General features: G+C 51.0%; 1 protein-coding gene, 1 non-coding gene and 1 pseudogene across 2 annotated transcripts in view; all 3 read right to left on the reverse strand.

Moving 5' to 3' along the window:
- Nucleotides 1-22,882, reverse strand: part of LGR6 (leucine rich repeat containing G protein-coupled receptor 6) — a 123,262-nt gene that overhangs the window by 78,967 nt on the left and 21,413 nt on the right. The window contains exons 2-4 of the mRNA XM_030818643.1: nucleotides 13,720-13,791; nucleotides 11,189-11,260; nucleotides 3,156-3,227 (exon numbers count right to left, since the gene is read on the reverse strand). Coding sequence (XP_030674503.1) covers nucleotides 3,156-3,227; nucleotides 11,189-11,260; nucleotides 13,720-13,791 — 216 coding nt within the window. The remainder of the gene's footprint in view (nucleotides 1-3,155; nucleotides 3,228-11,188; nucleotides 11,261-13,719; nucleotides 13,792-22,882) is intronic.
- LOC115836840 lies at nucleotides 7,385-7,485 on the reverse strand. Its single transcript, XR_004031846.1, has one exon. It is a non-coding gene; the product is annotated as a small nucleolar RNA U13 (small nucleolar RNA).
- LOC115836806 lies at nucleotides 12,802-12,856 on the reverse strand (annotated as a pseudogene).

Below are 22,882 nucleotides of genomic sequence, written 5' to 3' on the forward strand. Positions count from 1 at the left end.
CACCTACCCTGTTTGGAAGACACCTACCAGGAAGACACCTACCCCCTGGTGTCGATCTTCAGATCGAGAAAGAGGCCATCCGGGTACCACGTAGCCGTTACGTCAGACTGAGACGCCCCCTGTTTACAGGAGACAATAAAACCCCTGCCCCGTCCTCACTTCCGGCTGACGCCATTTTGGGGGCTGACTCCATTTTACGCCTCAGTCCGCCAGCATCCAGGCTCTTGTTAAAACACACCGCCACGTGTTAGCTGTTGGGGAGCTCTCGGGATTCCAACCCATACAAGAACCTTTCAGGTTCCTTCTTAACTTTGTGCCTTTGCAGCGTGTGCTGTTCCGTCTGTCCGAAACGTCATTCCCTGCCTCTTCACCTGATTCATACTAGTCTTTCAAGGCTCAACTCTGGTTCTGCCACCTCAAAAAATTTTGTTTAAAAAAAAAAAAAAATGGAGCTGGGCACCGTGGCTCACGCCTGTAATCCCGGCACTTTGGGAGGCCGACGCAGGCAAATCACGAGGTCAGGAGTTCAAGACCAGCCTGGCCAATATGGTGAAACCCTGGCTCTACTAAAAATACAAAAATTAGCCGGGCGTGGTGGCCCACGCCTGTAGTCCCAGCTACTTGGGAGGCTGAGGCAGGAGAATCTCTTGAACCCAGGAGGCGGAGGTTGCAGTGAGCTGAGATTGCACCACTGCACTCCAGCCTGGGCGACGGAGCGAAACTCTGTCTTAAAAAAAAAAAAAAAAAAAAAAAAAGGATCAGGCTGGGCACAGTGCCTTACTCCTGTAATCCCAGAACTGTGGGAGGGGAGACCAAGGTAGGTGGATTGCTTGGGCACAGGAGTTTGAGACCAGCCTGGACAACATGGCAAAACCAAAACCCCATCTCTACAAAAAAATACAAAAATTAGTTGGGTGTGGTAGTGCACGCCTGTAGTCCCAGCTACTCAGGAGGCTAAGGTGGGAGGGTGGCTTGAGCCTAGGAGGTGGAGGTTGCAGTGAGTTGAGATCAGGCCACTGCACTCCAGCCTGGGTGACAGAGCCAGACCCTTTCTCAAAAAAAAAAAAAAAAAAAAAAAAGGCGGAGGATCAATGACTGGTTAGATGAACAATCTAACAATAACATCATCATACATTATAGCTGTGTGAAGTCTTTTTTTTTTTTTTTTTTTTTTTTTTGCAAATCCCCCTCACATTGACTATATATTTGATCTTCCCAACACCCTGTGAGGCAGGGAAGATAATTATCCCCACCTTGAAGATAGAGAAACTGAGGTGCAGAGAGGGTAAATGACACAGTAGTCAAGACCAGAGCCAGGACTTGAAGCCACATTTTCTGTCACACAGGCCAGTGCTCTTCTTGGGGGATTGCAAAAAGCAAAATCTACTCATCTGCCTTATAACTGGGGGAGTGGGGGACTTGACCTCTGTCTCCTGCCCTGTTATACCCAGGCAAAGGAGAATAATGGGCCTGAAAGTGGAAGCTAATGGTCTGGTTCTCCCAGCCACAAGGGCTGCCCACTTCCCAGAAAGTGTAGGGAAAATTGTCTGCATTGCCGAAAAGCTCCATGCCTAGTCCGAAAGCAAGAAGCCCCAAGAACTCAGAATATGTGATTCACGATTTTTTTAAAAAAAGTAAACTTAACAGCCTTAAAAGTGTGAAGGAGTCCAGTGAAAGTCTAATTTTTTTTCCCCTATGAAGTACTCTTTGAGGCTGTGGATGAAATGTCAAATTCTCCTCACTCCTCCTCCCTTGTTTTTGGCTGTTCCTGCTACGCTGGTGCCCTAGGCAAATGTTTAGTCTGCCCCTGCGGGTGGGGAGCAAGCACAGGCTTGCCTAGCCTCTGGTCTTCTGACCTTGGCCTCTAGGGGCACACTGGGTTGCCTCGCCCTGTCCAGGGGTGAGGCTGGATGGAGGGAGAGGAGAGGGCTGGGGCCAGACGCCCAGCACTCACTGGGAAGGGGGGGCAGAAGTTGAGAGAGTGCGGGGAGGCAGGTTCTGCCACTGGGGCCGATCGATCGAGCAGCTGAGGAGTGCCAGGGACCAGACACAGAGGCAGGAGGGTAGAGGGCACCCAGGGAAGGAGTAGGAGAGGAAAGCCCTCACCATGGGTGGGTGTGGCACAGCTGCTAGCCAGGACCCCCACAGCTGGCCCTCTGTGTAAGGTGGAATGGGGCCTAAATATCAGTCATGGGAAGGAAAGTCACCTTTTCCCACCTCATTTCTCCTTCCACCCAAGGAGAAGTCAGAAGTCTGACTTCCACATCCACAGACTGAACAGCGCCAAAGGTTGAGAATATGAGAGGCCTTTGTCCGGACACACTGCATGCCCACTATGACTCAGTTTCCCTCACTAGCTAACTGCTGTGCCCCAATCTTACCCCCCAACTTTGACTTCTCCCAAAATATCTGTTCATTCTCCCATCGGATGAAGTTGTACCTGATAATTAAGTTAGGTTCATCAAGCATGTATGAGGCACCTACTGTGTTCCAGGCCTTGGGCTGTGCACTATGTGGATGAAGCCCAGCGGCTCCCACTGGGCTGGGTTACATCACCCTGGAGCACCTGCTCCCGCTTCCACCCTCAGGCTGGGTCTGGCTTCCACGATGCCCCTGCTGGACAAGAAGGGAACTACAGGGCTCCTTGGAGGGAGGGATCTGTTATGGGTGGCCTGTGAATCCCTGAGGGCAGTCCCACCCCCAAGTAAAGAAAATGAGTATCTGAGCCTAGCCTCCTTCCCACCCACAACAGAGCCCAGGGGCGAGAGCAGGCTAGGTAGAGGAGACAGCCCCTTCCTGATGCTTCTTTTGGGCGGCAGTCTCCACCCCTAACCCCAGGCTCCAATGGCAGAACGCCAGTCGCCCCAGGACCTCTGGCCTGGTGGCCTCACCTAGGGAGGTCCCATTCCCACAGTCCCCCAGTGGGGCATGGGAGCCCTCTTTTCCTGAAATACGCATAGGAGTGTACACATCCACACACTTATGACAACAGAAAACCCCGGAGAAACCAAAGCCAGGAGCGGCATGCTGTCTGGAACGTGGACTGGGAGAAGGGGCGCCTGCAGAGGGAAAGGAAAGCTGAGGCAGGGGGCCCTGGGCTGTGACTCAGGCCCCGGGAAGCTGGTGACTCCCAGACCGGCCCTCTAATGACTCACAGCGACTGCAGGCTCGGCAGCTCCCACAGCGCCTCTGCGGGGATTCCTCCCAGTTGATTGTTCTGCAGCATCCTAGGGAAAAGAGAAAGGGCTTTAAGGACCTACATGGCATGCAGAGCTGGCTGGAGGGTGCAGACTCCTCCCTTGAACCCCCAGCCCCAAGCCAGACCCCTCCTTCTCACCCCAGCCTCAGAGCCCCAGAGAGAGTTTGGTCCAGCTCCCCTGCTTTGTCAGTGCAGATTCAGAGGCTGCTGAGGTCCCTGGGGGGTTGTACATGGGGCAGGGAGGCCCAGTGTTCAGGGAGAGCATCTCAGAAGGGACCCTAGGAGGAGGCAGGGGTGAAGAAGACCATGGAGAGGAAGGAGAGAAGACATTCTGAAGGCAGAGTACTTGGGATTTTGTTAAAGTTTGGTCAGGAAGGATGTGGGAAAATGTAGGTTGTCAGTTTCCATGTCTATTCATCTGAAAAGCTAAAGGCTTCTTTGTGGGAGGGGAGGATGTGGATGAGGGTAAGGCTGCCCTTAGGGTGTCAGGGCCCCAGGCAAATACATTTTTTTCAGCCTTTGTCTATAGGAACAATTCGAAGTACCCCAGATGAGTGTATCTGCACTATTCTCATGGCCCAATCTCACCTAATCCCTCAAAGAAGTGCTATGCCAGCCAATGAAAACGATCTGCTCACTAGCTGTCCTCTGGGGACCAGGACCCAAGCCCCAAGACTCCACGACGACTCCATAGGCAGGAGTCCTGGAGCTCCTCAGGGCACCTGGGAACCCCATGTGTAGGGTAGAGGGTCAGAGAGCATGTACAAGGGGAGAAATAGGGCCTGGGGTGTCACTCCAGGTGGCACTGCTGACTCTAGCCAACCCCAGGCATCAGAGGGGTCTTAGAAAGTTTTGAAGATAGCACTCGAAAGTGCAGGGAGTCCCCTGAGGCACAGAGCCCTGAACAAGAGGAGGAACTGGGTAAAGACATGGGAGGAAAACCCTACAGGCCTTTAGATCCAGAAATGAGAAGGAGAGCACACAGGGAGTTCATGGAAGAGCTGGGGAAGCAGGAAGGGAGGAAGTTGCTGACTGCCCTGGGCACAGTGAGTGAGCCCTACCCTAGGAGACTCAATTACCCCTTTATGGTGTATCCATCCATCTTTCAGAGGGGGAAGCCTTGACGCACAATCATTCAGGTAATTCCATGCCTCAGGAAGAGTAGCCCAATTTCTGGTCCTTTAGTTTAATAATAGGAATGGCTAATGTGCCAGGTCCTGGTCTTAGAACTTGTATTAATTCAAACTTACCCTTGTTACAACTCCAACAGATAGGAATTATTATCATCCTCATGCTGAGGGTGCACACAACTGCTAATTGACAGAGCTAGGCTTTGAACCTAGAGGGTTTGGGTCCAGAGTCTAGACACTTAACCATTACACCACAGCATCTGTCATAGTGGTGGGATACAGCAACGGCCAGAAAATGCTGAGCAGTAAGATGATGAGCCTGAGTCGTTTTCCATGCCTCCTATGTGACGTCCTGGTCAGAGTCACATGTCATCTCTCTTAAACTCCTCTTACAGGTGTGTGAAAATCTCAAATATGAACCCAACCTCAGCATCACAAGAACAAAAGAATGCTGAGCTCACTGTGGGAATGGGTGGAGATAGGAGGAGCCCTTCATAGAGGCAAGGCTACAGAAGGGAGAACAAAGAACAAAGACAGACTTTGGGGACCCCTGGGATTGGGTTCCTCCTTGCCACCTCAAGGGGTGGGGAAGGGGCAAGGGCCACACAGGGGAAGGGCCTGGCTGCAAGAAGGGGCAGAGCCCACGGCTGTGAGCAGCTGGAGGGCTCAGCCCCTTTCCATGCAAACTCCGTGTTCCTGAAGGTCTGTTGGCCTCCAGTGGCCCCTTCAATCCAGGCTCCACCCAATGCCAGAGGGGCCTTTCCAGTTACAGAGTTTTGCTTCAGGGTTGGAATTTAAACCTGTGTCTCTTGGGCTTCCTTACAGTATAGTTGTCACAGGTGCAGACTCTGAAGTCAGACAGCCCTGATCCACATCCTAGCTCTGTTGCTTTCCAGCTGTGTGGTACTGTGCAAGCTACTTAAGCACCATGGGCCTTAGTTTTCTCATTTCTCATCTGTAAGTTGGGGATGATACTGACCTCATGCACTGATGGTGTGGATCAAATAAAATCACCCCTGTAAAGCCCTCAATGGCAGTGTCTCACACAGAGGACAAGTTCAATAGCACATTCACTGATACTATCAATTATCATTATTAGTATTTGGTTTCAGTATTACCACTTACTGGATGACTTGAGTAAGTCACTTTCTCTCCTTTCTCTGGACCTTGATTCCTTCATCTTTCAAAGGAAGAGGCTGCCAGAAGGTGCGTAAAGCCTCACTCAGCGGTAACATTCCATCCAGGACATTTCCTGCCCTCTGCCCTGCTTAGTGTTTCTACCCTCCCAGCCATCCGGACTTCTTTCATCTAAAGGGTGGGCCTTCGCTTCCCATCTCAGGGGCCTGCCTTGATTCTCATGCAGAAGGCTGAGGGTGCTTGGAGCAAGGATACAAGAGAAATGATGGCTGAGAAAACAGGGGGTCGCAGGCTGCTCATGCCTATTCACAGGCCCCACCCCTCCAGGGGCCCAGGAGGCTACATCTGGTCACTGCACAGGTGAGTCCCGAGCTCCAAAGGGCCCCTCAGTGCATCTCTACCCACATCACCTCCTAAGATTCCTCCATCCTTTCCTTTGTCAAATCCCAGAGAGAGATCTAGAAAGATCTTTAAGGTTTCTGAATTGTACCTCCTCCCAATACAGACACTGTAACATCTCAGGGCACTTAATTTTCCTTCTAGTATCAGGGAACTCATTGTCTCCCCGAGACAACTCATCGTATGCCAGACAGTCTGATTATCAGAAAGTCCTTTTATTCATGGAATCAACACCCATGAAGCTGGAGGTCAGCATGGCAGTCGGCTTTGGCCCTGACCCATTTCCCTTGATGTTCCTGTTCTCATTTCCCAGCCATCATTCTTTTATTGAACTACAACTGGGTTATAAAGGTTGGAAGGAAACAGCCCTTTGTTTTCCAAGATGAGGAGGTGAAGGCTCAGAGAGGGAAGGTAACTTGCCCTAAGTTACAAAGCAAATTAATGGCAGAATCAGGACTAGGACTCAAGTCCTGTCTCTCAGGCCAATGCTTTTGTGACGATATTTTCCTACTTCTTTTTCTAGCCCTGGTTCTATATGGAGAGGCAGTCTATCTAAGCCAGCGGTTCTTAGCCCTGGTTGTACATCAGAATCAACAGACAAGGTTTTAACATTTTTTTGTAGAGATGGGGTCTTGATTTGTTGCCCAGGCTGGTCTCAAACTCCTGGGTTCAAGCAATCCTCCTGCCTCAGCCCTCCACAGTCCTGGGATTACAGGCATGGGCCACTGCACCTGACCTCTGAGATGATTTTTAAAATCCCAATGCCCAGGTCACACTGAAGCCCAGTTAAATCTCTGGGGCAAAGTCTCTGGGGAAGGAATATGAGGCATCAGTAGTTTTGCAAGCTCCCAGCTGACTCTAACATGCAGCCTTTGGTACAATAGAAGTCTAGTCCTCAGCACTCCTCCCCTCACACATGTGAAGCATCTCTCTGGCCAGAGAGGCATTTGGGGGCAGGAACCATGAATGTCACATCCAAAAAGTATAAAAAAGGTGATCCACCAGTGGTTTCCAAAGGCTCCTTTAGTTCTGTAGAAGTGCTTGGGGGTTATGGGGTGGGTAGGTAAGATGCAGCCTGGAGTGTACCACCCTCTTCACTCACTTTAACCAGAGACCTCATTCATCTGTTTTATGTATTGGGAGGTCTGCACAAAATGCTTTTTCTTTTTTTTTTTTTGAGAAGGCGTTTTGCTCGTATTGTCCAGGCTGGAGTGCAATGGCGCAACTCTCAAGGAGGTGGCTCACTGCAACCTCCACCTCCCGGGCTCAAGCGATTCTCCTGCCTCAGCCTCCTGAGTAGCTGGGATTACAGGTGTGCGCCATCTCGCCCTGCTAATTTTGTATTTTTAGTAGAGACGGGGTTTCACCATGTTGGTCAGACTGGTCTTGAACTTCTGACCTCAGGTGATCCACCTGCCTTGGCCTCCCAGAGTGCTGGGATTACAGGCATGAGCCACCACACCCAGCCCACAAAATGCTTTTGATTTTAAGTTTCCTTTAAAAAAAAAAAAAAATTTCATGTAGAGGGGTAATGTGCTGATGTCGTAACAAGGTCCAAGGGTGGCACATCACACGTATGAGTGTGAACACCAATCATCACGTGTATGAACTACAAAGAATCTGTTTTAAGTTTCCATAGCTAAAAATGTTGGAAATTTTATTCTGACTCCTCCACTTTAAAAGGTGAGAAAACGGAGGCTCGGAGAGAGGAAATCTGAGATCCTCCTTAACATCTGTTCTGGGGTCTGGTGAAGCTCTGAGTCTGACCTCAAGGCTTCTGACTGCACATGAGATCCACAGAGCTAGATCCACTTCCTGTCATCCAGTCCCTTGAAAGGATGAGGGCAGCAGGCCTTGCCTCATGTACAGGGGTGACTCAGAGAGGGCAGCCTTCTCCCCTGAGCCAGGTTGATGAGGCTTGGACAGAGCCCAGCACTCCTAAATGACCAGCATGTCCCTTTGTGGGTCAGTCCAATTCAGTTCATCCACACTAATGGAGCCCAGACTCAGCCAGGCATAGTCACTGCCTAGCCAGGCACAGAGTAAACACAGTTAATGTCAACTGAAGATGGCTCCACACAGGGTGAAAAGGGCTACACTAGAGGTTGGCTAGGGGAGATTTCCTCTGGGATGGGTCCCGGAGATGCTAACTCCCAACCACTCTTCTATGGCCTGGAGCCAGGGTTTCATATGGGATGGGCCCCAGCTCAGGAAGCAGGAGCTGCCTTCTAAGAGCCTTAGTCTTTATCAAGATGGCGTGGGGTAAGAATCCACAGTCACAGACTTACAGGGATTTGGGACTCAATCCAGGAGCAAGGCACCTGGGAAAATCTCCTGCCCAGTCTCTTGAGGGCAGGACGGGAGGCAGTTCCTCAGACTGTTACCCCAATTTCCCAGATCTGGGCCTGGTGAGAAGCAACTGAGGCCCAGCAGGAGTCTCTCTAGATGCCAGGCCATCTTATGTCAGGCCAATCTGGCATAAGGAGGGAGGAGCTGGTCTGCAGAGGTGGGAAGATGACCAAGCCTCAGGCCTCACCCAGCTCTCTGGGAGGGCAGCTCTGGGGAAAGAAACCTGTGATGGAGACAAGACAGGAACCTTTTGAGATAAAGACTGGAGAAGCCTGACACACACATGCACACACGCATCCCCACACCCTTAGGCCACGGGTCAAGATGCAGGAGCTCCAGCCAAAGCTGCCCCTGTGTAAAAACAGGCAGGACAGGAGCCCTCAGAGGCTCAGGAATTTTCCCACATGCCTAGGGCAGAGGGAGCCGTGGCTTCCCTTAGCACAGCTCCAGTGCTGAGCTGGGATGGTGAGACTAGCGATGGTTAAGACTAGTGTCTGGGCCTTGCCAGCTCTACAGGACAGAGATAGCGGTGTGAGACTGAAAATTCCCTGCAGGAGCTGACTGTCTTGATCTGAGCCTGGCCAGAGCCTGTGGGTTGAAGACTTAGAGAACTCTCAGAAGAAGAAGAAGATCTTAAGAGTAATATCTCCAGGCCGGGCAGGGATGGGTGGGGGTGTGGGGGGGTGTGGGAAAGACATGAGAGAGGGCTTCTGCCACAGTCATTCAAGAAAGGATCAGAGAGGGAATCCTCTTTATTTAATCCTTTGCCTCGGGAGAGAAGGACCAAGGCAGAGTGTCCTACAGGGAGAGCCCAGCCTCTGAAATAAGAAGAGGTCACTCAGATAAGGGTCCCAGGCCCAGAGAAGACTGGGAAGCAGCTAAGGTGACTGTCTCCTGGTACAAAAATAGGTTATCATTATCGTGGTGCTACTGCTCTATTTTTCTTGCAGCTCTGAAAAGCAAGCAATGGAAGGAAATACAAAGGAAATTGACATCAGACATCAGAAAGTAATTCGTGCCTAGGATGCAGGTGGAATCTTCTGCTCTGAAGCATGTAAGAGGATAATTCCCCAAGACCACCCAACCCATCCCTAAGGTAGAGAGGTTCTGTAGGCTAAGGACTGACACAAAGGCTTTGGGGGACCAGGTGATCTTTGAGGGTGGGGCAAAATGGGGCTCAATGGCAAAGTGGGGCTCAGACAGCCTGGCTGCCCTCAGCTCCCACTCGACTCCTGCCCACAACCTCCCCCTGCTGCCCTACTCACTGAGCCAAGGGTGCCATTTGCAGAAAGGGGGGCGGGAGGCCTGTGGTTTCTCTGAAGCTTTGATTTATTGCCTAATGCAGGCAAAGAAGAAAGAGGAGGCTCATCTCTAAGCCGGAGTCTTAGGAATGGGACGTGACTCTTACATCTTCTGAAGGCCCAGTAAACAGAGCCCTGCTCTCTAATCCAGGCTGCAGGTCTGAGCCTGCCACTGGGCACAGACACACCACCAAGTAGGCCGCCTGCACTGTGTGTCTGTTTCAGAACGCCTCCCCTGCTCCCCAGGGCAGAGATGTTTATGGGGAGAGAGACACAGAGAGGAGACAGGAAAAAGCGGAACTGAGAGGCAGGGAATAGTGGGGCAGGGAGAGGGAGAGCAAGGTCTGAGACAGAGAATGAGAAGGGGGAGACAAGGAGACTGAGGCTGGTGACAACAGGAGAGACCCAAGGACAGAGCAGAGAATAAGGGAAGGATAGAGACCAGAGAGCCCTGGGAGTCAGAGATTCACAGGCAGAGGGGCCAGAGACGAACAACACAGGGAAAGGAGAAAGTGCTTAGATGTGGCGTGTTGACCTTGACCAGCTGGAAGCCTGGAGCTCATGGGCCAAGGGGGGCAGGACCACCACTAGCCCATCAGCAACTCAGAGTACATTTTTAAAAGATACCCCTTTCAGGGTGAATGCAGCCCCAAGCCAGGGCACAGGACTGAGATTCAGCCCCTTCTCACTTCCTTAACCAGATGCTCTGGTGCAATGAACAACCTGCTCAACTGTACAAAGGAGACCTGCAAGTCAAGTCAGGGGTAAGGGAGTAGCAGAGTTGGGAATGACTCACCACTTTAGGGAAGCCCCAGATGCTCATTCTGTTGCTCCAGCATCAGTCCCCAATATCCTCCTTTTCTTCCCAAACCAGACCCTGTGGCAATGCACCCTCCCTGGGAACCTCTCTTATCTACCTTCAGTTCCTATGCATCTGCTTCCTCCCAATTCCTCTTACCCTCACTCATCATTAGAATATGGGGAGGCTTGGGGAGGACAGTCTTAGTTGGAACAAGGTGAGTCATGAGTTGAGGAGATTGTGTCTCAGCCTTCCTTTCTCTGAAATGGGCCATCAGTTTGATGGTAAGTGGAAGCTAGGTGGAATAACAAAAGGTCCTCTCCAACTCTCACTTTCCTTTTGCTTCAAAGGGAAAAGGTAAAAGAGGAGCAGGGAGGAAGCAACATGAAGACTGAAGGAGGGACTATGTTTACAGCCAGAATGGAAACTCAGTGCTGCAGCCACAGAGACTAAGGTTGGGTTGCAAGGGGAAGAAGAGCCAAAGAAAAGCCACCTGAATTTCCCCTCTCCGGAAACAGTCTTCTCCCTCTCTTGGGCTAGAGGTCATGGGGAGAGACCTGTGGGTCTGTAACTGAACTCAGCCCCACAAAGACCTATGTCGATGGTTATTATACACTTTATTTTTTTTAAATGTTTCACTTCCTTTTAGTGTGGCTGAATGTAGCAGGTACAATTAAATGTTTGTTTACAAATCATAAAGTTTGTTACAGACAAGGTGAAGCAAAGAAATGGAAATAACAATTGAAACTGAAAGTGAAGATAAGGAAATAATAAGCAAGTCAGTGGTAAACCAAGACTTGGGTTCTAAAACTTTGATTTGCTCACCGTTCTCAGTGCTGCAGCTCTATGTAAAAGGAGGTGTACCTATACTTACAGGATTTTCAGGCTGTAGAGACCAGAGAATGCTTGTCCTGGGATGTGTGAGAGATGGTTCCCAGAGAGACGCCTGGAAATCAGAGACAAGGGTCAGCGATGTTGGCAGGTAATCCAAGGAGGTGGTGACCTCCACAAGAAAGTGTCTTGGGATAGGGGAAGAGAGGGCGGTGGTAAGAACTACCATTTATTGAGATCTACAATGTGTTTAATACTTTACGTGCATTGCCTCGTTTCTCACAATAATCCTGTAAAGTGCCTATTATTTTCCCCAAATTTCAGATGAGGAAACTGAGGCTAGGAGAAGTCAACCAAGTCCCCTAGGGGTCACAGAACCAGCCCATGACAGAGCCTGGTGTTCTCACCCAGACCTGACTAATTTCAAGGCTCATGGCCACAGTTTCCCCACATCCTCTCCTGTGCTAACCTGGATTACCCACTGCCTGCTCTCAACTGCTGGACTGCGTCATATGGTGTCATCAGTAGAGGGAGGAGTACCGGGGATGTGTCTGTGTCTCTCCAGGCCCTAAACTACACAGCTAACCCTCACTAATCCAAGAGGGTTAAGGAAATGGGGTGTTGTAATTCGTCTAACATTCTGGTCTAATTAAGCGTTTCCATGTTTGTCAGGGGCAATCACCAATTCTAAAAGGAGCAAATGCAATGAAATACACTCAATGCTGAAACCTGACTGAGCAGAATTTAATGGTGGATGATTCAGAAGGCACTGCCTGATCTCCAAAGTCCCCAGGGACATTATTATGTGCATCAGTTGCTACCGAGAGGCTTGTAGATGTGGAAAGTGTGCTGGCATACCTCAGACACTATTTTTAAAACATATATCTCTAATAAAAGTCTCTTTATTTGACACTTATTGTTTAAAAAAAAAAAAACTGTGTGGAAAGCCGTCGTGACATCTGAGGTCTCCTAGCTTGGGTTCTATAGGTGGGTATTTGCCATGGAAAGGTCCTTTAGGTGGAGCCTCTAAAATGGGTCCAGACCTCTCAGGTCGTGGGAGATGGAAAGTCAGCCTGAAGTTCTCAGGTTGTGTCCAATGTCACCTGCCCGAGCTCCTTGGCCTTTGCTCTTGCTTTGCATTCCCACCTAAGCTGGGTCATCTCCCACTCAAAAGGCCCCTCCATTGCCTCTTACCCTGTCCATCTCCATTGAAAACTGGTTTAATCTTCTTCCTCCAGGAAGGCTTTCCTGCCTACCGGCCAGGCCAACCCTGACCACTCCCTTACACAGAATGCCCTGGGTGCCTGAGCCAACAGCTGCCACACTCCCCTGCTGACTTGCTGGCCACACTACTCTTCAGCCTTACCTGGACATTCCCTGGGGGTGGCAGGAAGGCTTTTATCTTGTTTTCTCCCAGAGCATCTTGAGCTTGCCTGTCTACCAGAGGGGGTTCAACAAGTATTTGGTCTGGATACCAAGCCATGGCCCTGGGGGTCAGAACTCCAACAGGGGCAGGTTGACCACATCCTTGGGGAGCACTGTCTAGGGTCGAGGTGGGGGGGTCTGTTAGAGGAGTAGTGGGGCCAGGGTAGAGGTGAAATTGTGAACGCTTTCGGGGCTAGGAACTCACAGTTTGCGCAGTTTCTTTGTTTATTATTTTTTATTTAAATTCTAAAAGAGCTAGACAAATTCTAAAAGAGCTGTAACACTCAGTTTGAGAAGTTTAAGCAAAATTTCTAGAGCCCCAAGGATCTATGTGGTGTGAAAATTAGAAAAAACAGGGCTGGGAAGTGTTGGAAATACAGAGCTAGGATGAAAGCAAGGATTGGAACAGAATGACCTGGCTTCACAGAGCAGGCAGTCCAGTCACTCTAACCCAGGAGATGATTTACTTTTGAGTGCCCCTAGCATATAAGGCCAGATTTAAGAATCCCAACCTGAGAGTGACCACTGTGGGCAGGGATTCATCAGGGAGGACTTTGTGGAGGAAATGGGCCTTTACTGTAAGGGAGGGTCTAAGAAGTGGATCCTTTAGGCCATGGGGAACTACAGAAGGCTTTTGAGCTGGTGAGATGCATCCTGAAGGTGTGCAGAGTAATTTAGAATGCAAGGAAGGCATCTGTCAGTTAGGAGGCTGGTTCAACCCCTAGATGTGAGGGAACATCTGGGGCAGTAGCAGTGGGACTAGAGAAGCGGGGTGGAGGTGAGAGACATCCCAGAGAAGAACCACCAGGACTTGGGGAGGGGCTGGTGTCTGGACACGGGGGATGACAGCAGGTCAAAGATGACTCCCAAGGAGAAGTGTGACTATTCACATTAGGAGGGAATGCTGCAAAGAGGAGCTGGTTTCAAAGAGGAATGAAAGCTAGATCCTAGACTTCCCATGCCATGTGGCCCAGCATGTCAATTCACACCTGGGGCAGGTGTCAGCTGAAGAACACCCTGCTCTCAAGAACCGTCTTAGCTTCCCAAGTCCCTTTCTCTTCTCTCCACCCCACCTCCTGGGGAGCTCTGGTTTCAGAGATATTAGACAGAGCCCATGCTTGCCTCCCACCCTGCAAAGCATCTACTCACAGCTCCTCCAAGAAGCGCAGGTGGTGGAAGAGGCCAGGCTGAAGCTCTGTGAGGTTGTTCATGCTGAGGTCCCTGGTGGAGAGAAGATGGCAAAAGGAGCTGTGAACTCCCCACTTGGGCCATCTGGCACTGTCCAGGTGCCAGCCCCCTCGAGGGACCTCCGAGGTTCCCACAGTACCCCCCACCAAGCCATTCTGACTCCAAAGCCAGTCTGACAACAGCAGCTGCATTCTCTCTAAGAGCAAGAACTGAGCTGGGAGTCAGGCCTCCCGGGCCATTTGGTGATTCTGTCTATATGGTCTCCCACTTTCCCCTCTGCCTTTCACCCTTCCTTTGTGAGACTCCCCTGGGACTGGCTGTGATTGGGATTATGAAGGAAACTGGCCTCCCTATAAAGGGAGGAACTAGAGTAAAATTCACAGAATTTCAGAGCAGGAAGGGAGGGATCGCCAAATACAAATAATATCTCACCCACTCTTTTTACCAGTGGGGAAACTGAGGCCCAGAGATCACTGCCATTCCGATCTATGGAGCAGGCTCATTCAGTATTCATGAACTGGTACGACTGTCCCTAGGCTCCCCATGGGGACCATCCTCCGATTCAGTCCCAAAGCTAGTGGCATTACCCTGCCCTTTGAGGTGTCTACCAGGCTCTAACTGTTTGCTTCCCTTAGTCCAGGGGTCCCCAACCCCGGGGCAGCAGAACGGAACCAGGCTTTGGTCTGTTAAGAACCAGGTGGAACATAGAGAGGGAGGTGAGCAGGCTGGTGAGCATTCCCGCCTCAGCTCCACCTCCTGTCAGATCAGCTGAGGCAGCATAAGATTCCCTTAGGAGTGCGAACCCTACTGTGAACTGCACATGCGAGGGGTCTAGGTTGCATGCCCCTTATGAGACTCTAACTAATGCCCGATGATCTGAGGTGGAACAGTTTCATCCGAAACCATCCCCCACACTCCACCCCCGTCCGTGGAAAAAATTGTCTTCCATGAAACTGGTCCCTGGTGCCAAATAGGTTAGGGACCACTGTCTTAGTCCACCTGGAAGATGTGACACCTTGGCACATCACAGAATTGGCACACCACTAGATTCCCAAGTGATGTAAGGATCCCAGTCCCTCTGCGGATCCACAGCCTCGATCATCTTAAGCCCATATTATCTGACAGACCCTGTGGGTGGTTTCAGTGTCACTGTGTTCTTAGAGGCCCTGCACACAAAATAATCACAATAATTACCCTGGCATTTACTGCAGGTGCACTCTGTGTCAGACACCGGCTAACCTTTATCCAAACAACCTCCCTCCATTCTCACAATAACCCCAAATTAGCTTCCGTCATTATCTCCATTTTTTTTTTTTTTTTTTTTTTTTTTTTGAGACAGAGTCTCGCTCTTTCACCCAGGCTGGAGTGTAGTGGCGCGACCTTGGCTCACTGCAAGCTCCGCCTCCTGGGTTCACGCCATTCTCCTGCCTCAGCCTCCCGAGTAGCTGGGACTACAGGCACCTGCCACCGCGCCCGGCTAATTTTTTGTATTTTTAGTAGAGATGGGGTTTCACCATGTTAGCCAGGATGGTCTCGATCTCCTGACCTCGTGATCCGCCCGTCTCGGCCTCCCAAAGTGCTGGGATTACAGGCGTGAGCCACCGCGCCTGGCCCATTATCTCCATTTTATACTCAAGAAAACAAAGAGAAAGGAGCACTGAGCTTTAAAGTCAAAAGGCCCCGAGGTCACATCTCTTCTCTGCAGTTACCTATCAGACCTTGGGCCCTTGACCGCTGGGCCCCTAGTTGACCTCATCTATAAAAATAGGACAGCACCAAGCTGGTAGGGTGCTTGTAAAGATTAAGTGAGCTAATGCTTACAGACTGCCTAATAAATAGTATGGACATGGTACATATTTGCTTTTCTCCTCTTGCCTTTCCCTCGGGGTCCTGTGGGCAAGTGTCCCAGCCGCACAGGCTGGTTGGAGAGGGGCTGGTGCCTTTTCCACAGGCCTGTGGGGCTGCGACACTTGCCCACAGGACACTGAGGGAAAGATGGAAGGAGGAAAGTAGTAGAGAGGAGTTGGTACCTTCCTCTGTGGGTCCCACCCTGTGTTGGCATCTTTTTCACAGTTTGTGCCTGGGTGAGCAACAGTGTGTGAGACTGCATGTGTGTGCCTGATACACTTGCGTTCTATCCTACTTCAAACTCCTAATGCCTGATTCTCGTCTCTGCCTGCCCCTTCCCTGAGGGGGTACAGAGGTGGGCTTAGACCAGACCACCACAAGGTGGGCACTGCCCCCAAGCCTTCTTGAGGCTTTCTCCTTTCTCTAGACATGCACTGCCGCCCTCAAACCTCAGTGTCTCCATTTCCCCCCAAGAAATGCGTGTGCTTTCTGTGTGCCCAGAAAGGCAGGCTGGGAACAGCCGAGAGAGCGTGTGCTTGGGAGTCCTGTTCCAATCTATAAAAAGACTGTTTAGTCTCAAATGTTTTATCTTTGATAAAGCCTGGGCTCCGGACTCCATGTCCTCCAAGGAAGGAAGACATTCCGTGCAGGGTAGAACCAAGGAACTGGCATGCTGCACCCAGCGCTGTTTCTCATCTACCATTCCCTCCCTGCTCCCCTGCAGAACACCTCTGGGCTTGCCAGTCTAGAAACGGGATCCGCAGAAGCTGTAGCTGGTGTGCTGTGGCCATAGTTTCAGGTGGGAGAGAGGCAGAACCCAGAGAGTTTGTTGATGGATTTTTTTTCCCCAGAGTTTCACTGTTGTCACCCAGGCTGGAGTACAGTGGTGTGATCTCGGCTCACTGCAACCTTCGCCTCCAGGGCTCAAGTGATTCTCCTGCCTCAGCCTCCTGAGTAGCTGGGATTATGGGCACCTGCCACCATGCCTGGTTATTTTTGTGTTTTTAGTAGAAATGGGGTTCATCATGTTGGCCAGGCTGATCTCGAACTCCTGACCTCAAGTGATCCTCCTGCTTCAGCCTCCCAAAGTGCTGGGATTACAGGAGTGAGCCACCGCGCCCAGCCTGTTGATGGATTTTAAGCCAGGGTTTGGTCCTCAGGATGTTTTCAGGCCCCACTAGCCTCGGATTGTGGCTGAAATGCGAAGGTGCAGGAGCACACTGGACAGTGTCAGGGGAACGTAGGGCGGTGCCCACAGAAGCCCAAGCTGCAGAAGCTAGGCCAGATCGGACTCCTCCCCCTGGTGTCCCACCCCTGGCTCATTCTCAGCAAGGCAGGAGGCTCGAGGTGCCGAAAAAAAATGATTACCTCTAAATATTTACCCTGTGCATTTCTGGATGTGTCTCGACAGGAACGCAGCGGGAGTTCAAGGAGCACTTGGGGCATGTGACTCAGGCCTCATCACTCAGCTGTCCCTCCAGGGGCCGGGCCGCAGAGGCTCTGATGTCCCTCCATGGCCCCCACCCCACCCGCTCCCTCTGCCCCACCACCCTGACTAGCGGCCTCATTGTTCTCCCCTGTGGAGGAGGGGGCCTGAACCCCTCCACCCGCCCCCACATCCTGCCCCAAAACAACACAAAGCCCGGCTGCAGTGCTCAGTAAAGGGGGTGGGGTGGGGCAAGGAGGGTGAATTTCAACTGTTGGGGGGTGGAGGGAGCCCCATTCAGGGCTGGCTGTCTCACAAAAGGAAAAGGGGTAAGTCTGGTGCCAAGGGAAGGGGAAGGAAGAGGAGCATGCAGAGCTGGAAGAGGGAGGTGAAGTGGGGATTTCAAGGCCGAGAGCCACCAAGCCAATGCCACCAGCCCTGGGAATGGCTAAGGGCCCTGGCAAGAGGCACTGGGCCCTGCTGTGGGGAGGCTGTGCCTGCACAATGACAGGGAAGGAACTGACACACAGAAACTCCAAACACAGAGGTTGCTCTGTCATGTTGGTGGTTTCTACTGACATATGACTGTCCTGGGAGGTTGGCTGTGGAGCTGGTTTTTTTGTGCAATTCAGAGAGCACATCTCAAACATTCAGGCCATGCCTGGACCCAGGGGAAATAAGAGGACACCTTGATCCTTGGGTGCTTGAGGTTTGGTTGTGGCTACATTCACTTGGCTGCATGAACTTGTACATATGTACAAGAAGTGGGGGTCGTGGGTTGGGATAGCTGGGCTCTTGGATGTACTTGTTTTGAAGGTGCTGGGCATGTGTGTGTCATGTGTGAGGGCACATGTGTTTATCTGTACATATGCATGTACAGCAAGGGGATTGAGATGATGGGTTGTGACTCCATCCTGAAGCCTTCTTCTTGGGAGCCCTTGGGATGCCCAGAGGGTCTATGAGTCCTCTCAACTGGACACAGCCATGATGGGATGGGAATGGGAAATGTCTCAGGGAGAGGCTTGCAGGAGGGGAAGGGAGAAGAGAGAAGAGAGGGGCAGTCCTGGGCACGGGAAGTGGAAGTTTCTGGCTGCACATGAGGAAAATGTTCTCAGAGTTTCACCCTGTGAGGCAACCAGACCACCCAAGGAAACTGGGTAAGGCGGTGTCACCATGGAGACAGGGAACAGGTTTGATAAGAGGGAGGATGCTGGGGAATGGAGGGGTCAGAGAGCAGCTGAAAGGGGCTGGGGTCATAGGAGACCCTCCGCCGAGGCAATCTGGCTCATATCCAAGGGCCCGAGGGGATTGGGTCTGTTTGAATTTTTCCTATGGGAAGAAGAAGCAGTGAAAGACAAGCCCCTGGGTCCCCTGGGGTGGACCTGGGGGAACTGTGCCCACCTCCCCTGCTGGAGAAGAGGCTGGAGGGGCAGAAACCCCTTTTCTACTGTCCCACTGTGGACTCAGGTTGCCCATCTCTGCCGCCAGGAAAAGGCCAGTTATTTTATTTATGTATAGATTTAAGGCATATAACTTGATGATCTAATCTCTGTATACATTGTGAGATAATCAGCACAATCAAACTGATTCAGATAGTCATCACCTCACGTAGTGTGTGTGTGTGTCTGTGAAGGTGTGTGAGTGTATCTGTGTGTGTGTGTCTGATAGGAGCACTTAAGATCCGCTTTCAGGAAAAGGCCAGCTACAGTGGCCAGGAGGCGAGCCCCTGGGGTTGGCTATGCCCCACAGTCCCCTCCTTTGTGAGGTGCTCCCAGCACCCCCTGTCCCCATGGTGTTTTGCGTATGATCACTCAACAGTGCTTACTGAGCACTTACCATGCCTGTAGCATGGCACCTGCCGTTGTTATCCCCCCAGCACAACACTCACTAGCTGTGTGACCCTGATCACGTCACTTCCCATCTCTAAGCCTCCATTTTCTCACCTGTGATATTGAAATAATGACACTAGCTACCTCACAGGAATTGTAATGTGGGCCGGGCGTGGTGTCTCACGCCTGTAATCCCAGCACTTTGGGAGGCTGAGGCGGGTGGACCACCTGAGGTCAGGAGTTCGAGATCAGTCTGGCCAACATGGTGAAATCCCGTCTCTACTAAAAATACAAAAGTTAGCCGGGCCTGGTGACGGGCGCCTGTAATCCCGGCTACTTGAGAGGCTGAGGCAGGGAGAATCACTTGAACTCAGGAGGCGGCAGTTGCAGGGAGCCAAGATCACACCACTGCAATCTGGACTGGGTGACAGAGTGAGATTCTGTCTCAAAAAAAGATAAAAAAAGTTGTAGTGTGAAGTATATGAGTAACTAAATATAAAACACAGTGCTGGCCAGGCACGGTGGCTCATACCTGTAATCCCAGCACACTGAGAGGCCAAGGTGGGTGGATCACCTGAGGTCAGGAGTTCAAGACCAGCTTGGCCAAAATGGCAAAATCCCATCTCTACTAAAAATACAAAAAAACAGCCAGGCGTGGTGAAGGTCACCTGTAATCCCAGCTACTTGGGAGGCTGAGGCAAGAGAATCACTTGAACCTGGGAGGAGGAAGAGGTTGCAGTGAGTCAAGATCACGCCACTGTACCCCAGCCTGAGCAACAAGAATGAAACTCGGTCTCAAAAAAAAAAAAAAAAAATTAAATAAATAAATAAAATCCAGTGCTCAATAACTATGCCTTATTATTAATATTCTATTCATCTAACTGAATTATAATTATTAGTATCAAATGACACAGATGACTATGTGTTTCTTCAAGGCAAGGACTTAACCTTAGTCATCTGTGTATCCTCCAGTCCTATCAGGGTGCCTGGCAAATGGGGTGCTCAATAAATATCCAAATGAGTGCATTACAGACATAGACAGGTGATGTTCCTGTGGCCGAGCCTTTACTCTAGGGAAGTTCTTTCTACTGCCTATTGTCAATGCCTCCCCCAGCTGCTACAATGGCCTAACCCCTATAAAGAAACTACCCCATGCTTAGTTCCAAGCCGGCACCCAACCAATGAAGGCTGTTGCCCACAATGCTCACTGTTCTCTTAATTAGGCATCCTCTAGAGAAGTTAAAGTGTGGTCCTCCTCCAAATAATCCCTTGGCTCCTGCAGTGGACCAGCAGCTTTCTCCAGAGCCTTCTCCTCTCAGTCTCTGACTAGGGCTTAACGAGCTGCCCAGACAACCTTCAGCAGCAACCCCTCCATATGAGGGCCAGGCTGAGCCGGGCACATATCCTGCCATGTCAGGAGACAGCTCATGGTTTGGCAAGGAGCAGGACAGGCCACTGTTGAGAGTCCAAAGGTGGGGTTCTCTCCCACTGAAAAAAGCCAGGAGACAGGCTGGCCGCCACGGAGACCGTTTGGTGCTCAGAGAACACTTTCTAAATTCTTCTGTCAATAAGAGAAGCAGGTGATGGGGTAGAGAGGAAAGAACACAGAATCTAGAATCAGAGGACCTGGTTCCATTAGACGAATGCTAAGTTCCCGGCCAGCCCTGAAGGTCATGAAGTTGTTTTCCCACAGGCTTCTGTGCGCTGAGCTCAATGCTGTGTGAGATGGAGACAAAGCCCAGGGCAAGGTCTGGGCCATCAAGGAGCTGATGGTGTTGCTGGGGAAGGACTTTTTACTCACAAAGGGACGGCAAACCTCCACATATGTACTCCGCTTTGTGGTTTACAAACTGCTCTGCAGCCACCCTCCCAATTAGGTTCTAGACCATGTGTTCAGACTGGAGAGTACAACAGACACTCAGGAGAGAGGGTGAGCAGGGAAGGCTTCCTGGGCAGAATGAGGTGGGGCATGGATGAGACGTGAGCAACCCACAGAACTGAGTTCAGACAGGAAAGCACCAGAGAGCAGCTCATGTGACTTGTGGGGGCTCCGTCGGCATTGTGGATGAGCAGTTCTTCACTGGGTGGGACTGTCCCACTCGCTGCAAAGTTTTTTGCTTCCCTGGCCTTGCTCATAAGTCTTTGGAGCATCTCCCTATTATTGTGACCATCAAAAACACCCCATGAGCCTGGACAACATTGCAAGACCTCATCCCTACACAAAATTAAAAACTAGCTGGACCCGGTGGCACACACCTAGGGTCCCAGCTACTTGGAAGGCTGAGGCAGGAGAATCCCCTGAGCTTGGGAGTTTGAAGCTGCAGTGAGCTAGGGTAGTACCACTGCACTACTGTTGTCCAGGCTGGACAACAGACTGAGACTTTCTCTCTTAAAAGAAAATTTTAAATGAAGAAAAACACCCCATGCATTTCCAAACACCCCCTGAATAGCAGGCACTTTCCTCTACCTACACTCCTTCAATTTGCTAGTGCAGGAACAGACTCAGAGGAACAGAGTTACCTAAGGACACACGGCAAGTTCATGGCAGAGTGGGTGTTACAAGTAGGTCTCGAAAACCCTGGGGGATGCTCTTTCCACCCCACCAGATTGATCTTAGTTTCTAGCACAGCCTCCCCACTTTAGATGGCACCTCCTTATCAGAGACGACTTGAATACTAGCTATCATCTTTGAGATTCCAAACACACAAGATGACACAAAGTTCTCTCAGATTTTTTGCAATTTTCACAAACATCCAAACAAGGGAGTGTACTTCCATCAGGAAAAAGTGTGTCTATCTTCACACATACATAAGAGCACAACCTGTTCTCTCTGGCTTTGCAGAGAGTCCTGCGTGAGAACAATGCTGTATTTTTAAATAAAAGGGCTATTGCTTTATTTTGCCCTTTCTTGGCTCCCTTGTTGGTAAAAGGAATGTCTCCCAGACTGCCTGGAGTGGCAGGAGGGCTTGTGATGGAGAGGACAGGATGTGGGGGAAGATAGTAAAAGAGAAGCTGGAGGGGTGCCTGGAGTGGGGGGTTATTTGTGAGGGGTGAGAGAGTCCCTGGCAGTTGCTAAGCAAAGGCAAACCTTGTGCAGGTCAGACTGAGCCAGGGAGATGCTGGGCACCCACAGTGTTGCCAGAAGGTGACCCAATTCATTCAGGTGGGGCTGGGAGGGATAAAGGCAGGGGAAGACATTCCTAAAAGTCAGGTGAGAGAAACAAAAAGGTGGGGTTTTTTGTTTGTTTTGTTTTGTTTTGTTTGCCCTGAGTTAAAAAACCATGGAAGTCAGAAGTCAGAGACTGTCCACTGCATCGTGGTGTTTCATCGATATGGTGTGGGGCTCCTAAAACCCTGATGGCAGAGAAAGAAGGTCAGGGAGGGATGAGACCCAGAAGAGGTTCCTCTCTCTCAAAAATGCTAGATTTGGGAAATCATGGTTTGGCACCACCATAGGAACCAACTTCAGGTTCAATCGTATTGCTCTGACCTCTTCTTAATGAAAGGGGTTCATCTGACAGCATCAGCATGCCAAGGGTGTGTGCCCCTGGGCAGAGCGAGGAGATGGAGACAGTTCTGGGGCCAGTTCCCACCCGTAGCACTGCAGGGAAATCCTCTTGGGAGGGACTTAGGCCCATCCCAGGCTGAGGGGACATCTCTGGCTCTCCCTGGCACAGCTGCGAAGCTGGAGTGGCCCACACAAGTTCCTGAATCCCAGTCAGAAGTGTTACAGCAGGTCAGGTGCAAAAGGCCACTCCTGCCCCCATGCAATTAGTTGTGGCTCTCAGAGAGCCTGGGGAGGTGTTCCCCTGCCCATGCCTAGAGCCAGGAGAAGCTTCTTGAGAGCAAAGCATGGCACAAGGATTGCATAATGTGTGTGTGTGCTTCTCCTTCAATGGCTCCTTCCTCCTTGCCAAGCCATGCCACCCACAGGCAGAGAAGTTAAAGGGACCCAGGCCTCCCAGGCCCAGCCGGGGCCACAGTGTGACCTGAGAACAGCCCAGGAGCATGACAGAGCAGA

The sequence above is a fragment of the Nomascus leucogenys genome, chromosome 9 (genome assembly GCF_006542625.1).
Source record: "Nomascus leucogenys isolate Asia chromosome 9, Asia_NLE_v1, whole genome shotgun sequence".
NCBI lineage: Eukaryota > Metazoa > Chordata > Mammalia > Primates > Hylobatidae > Nomascus > Nomascus leucogenys.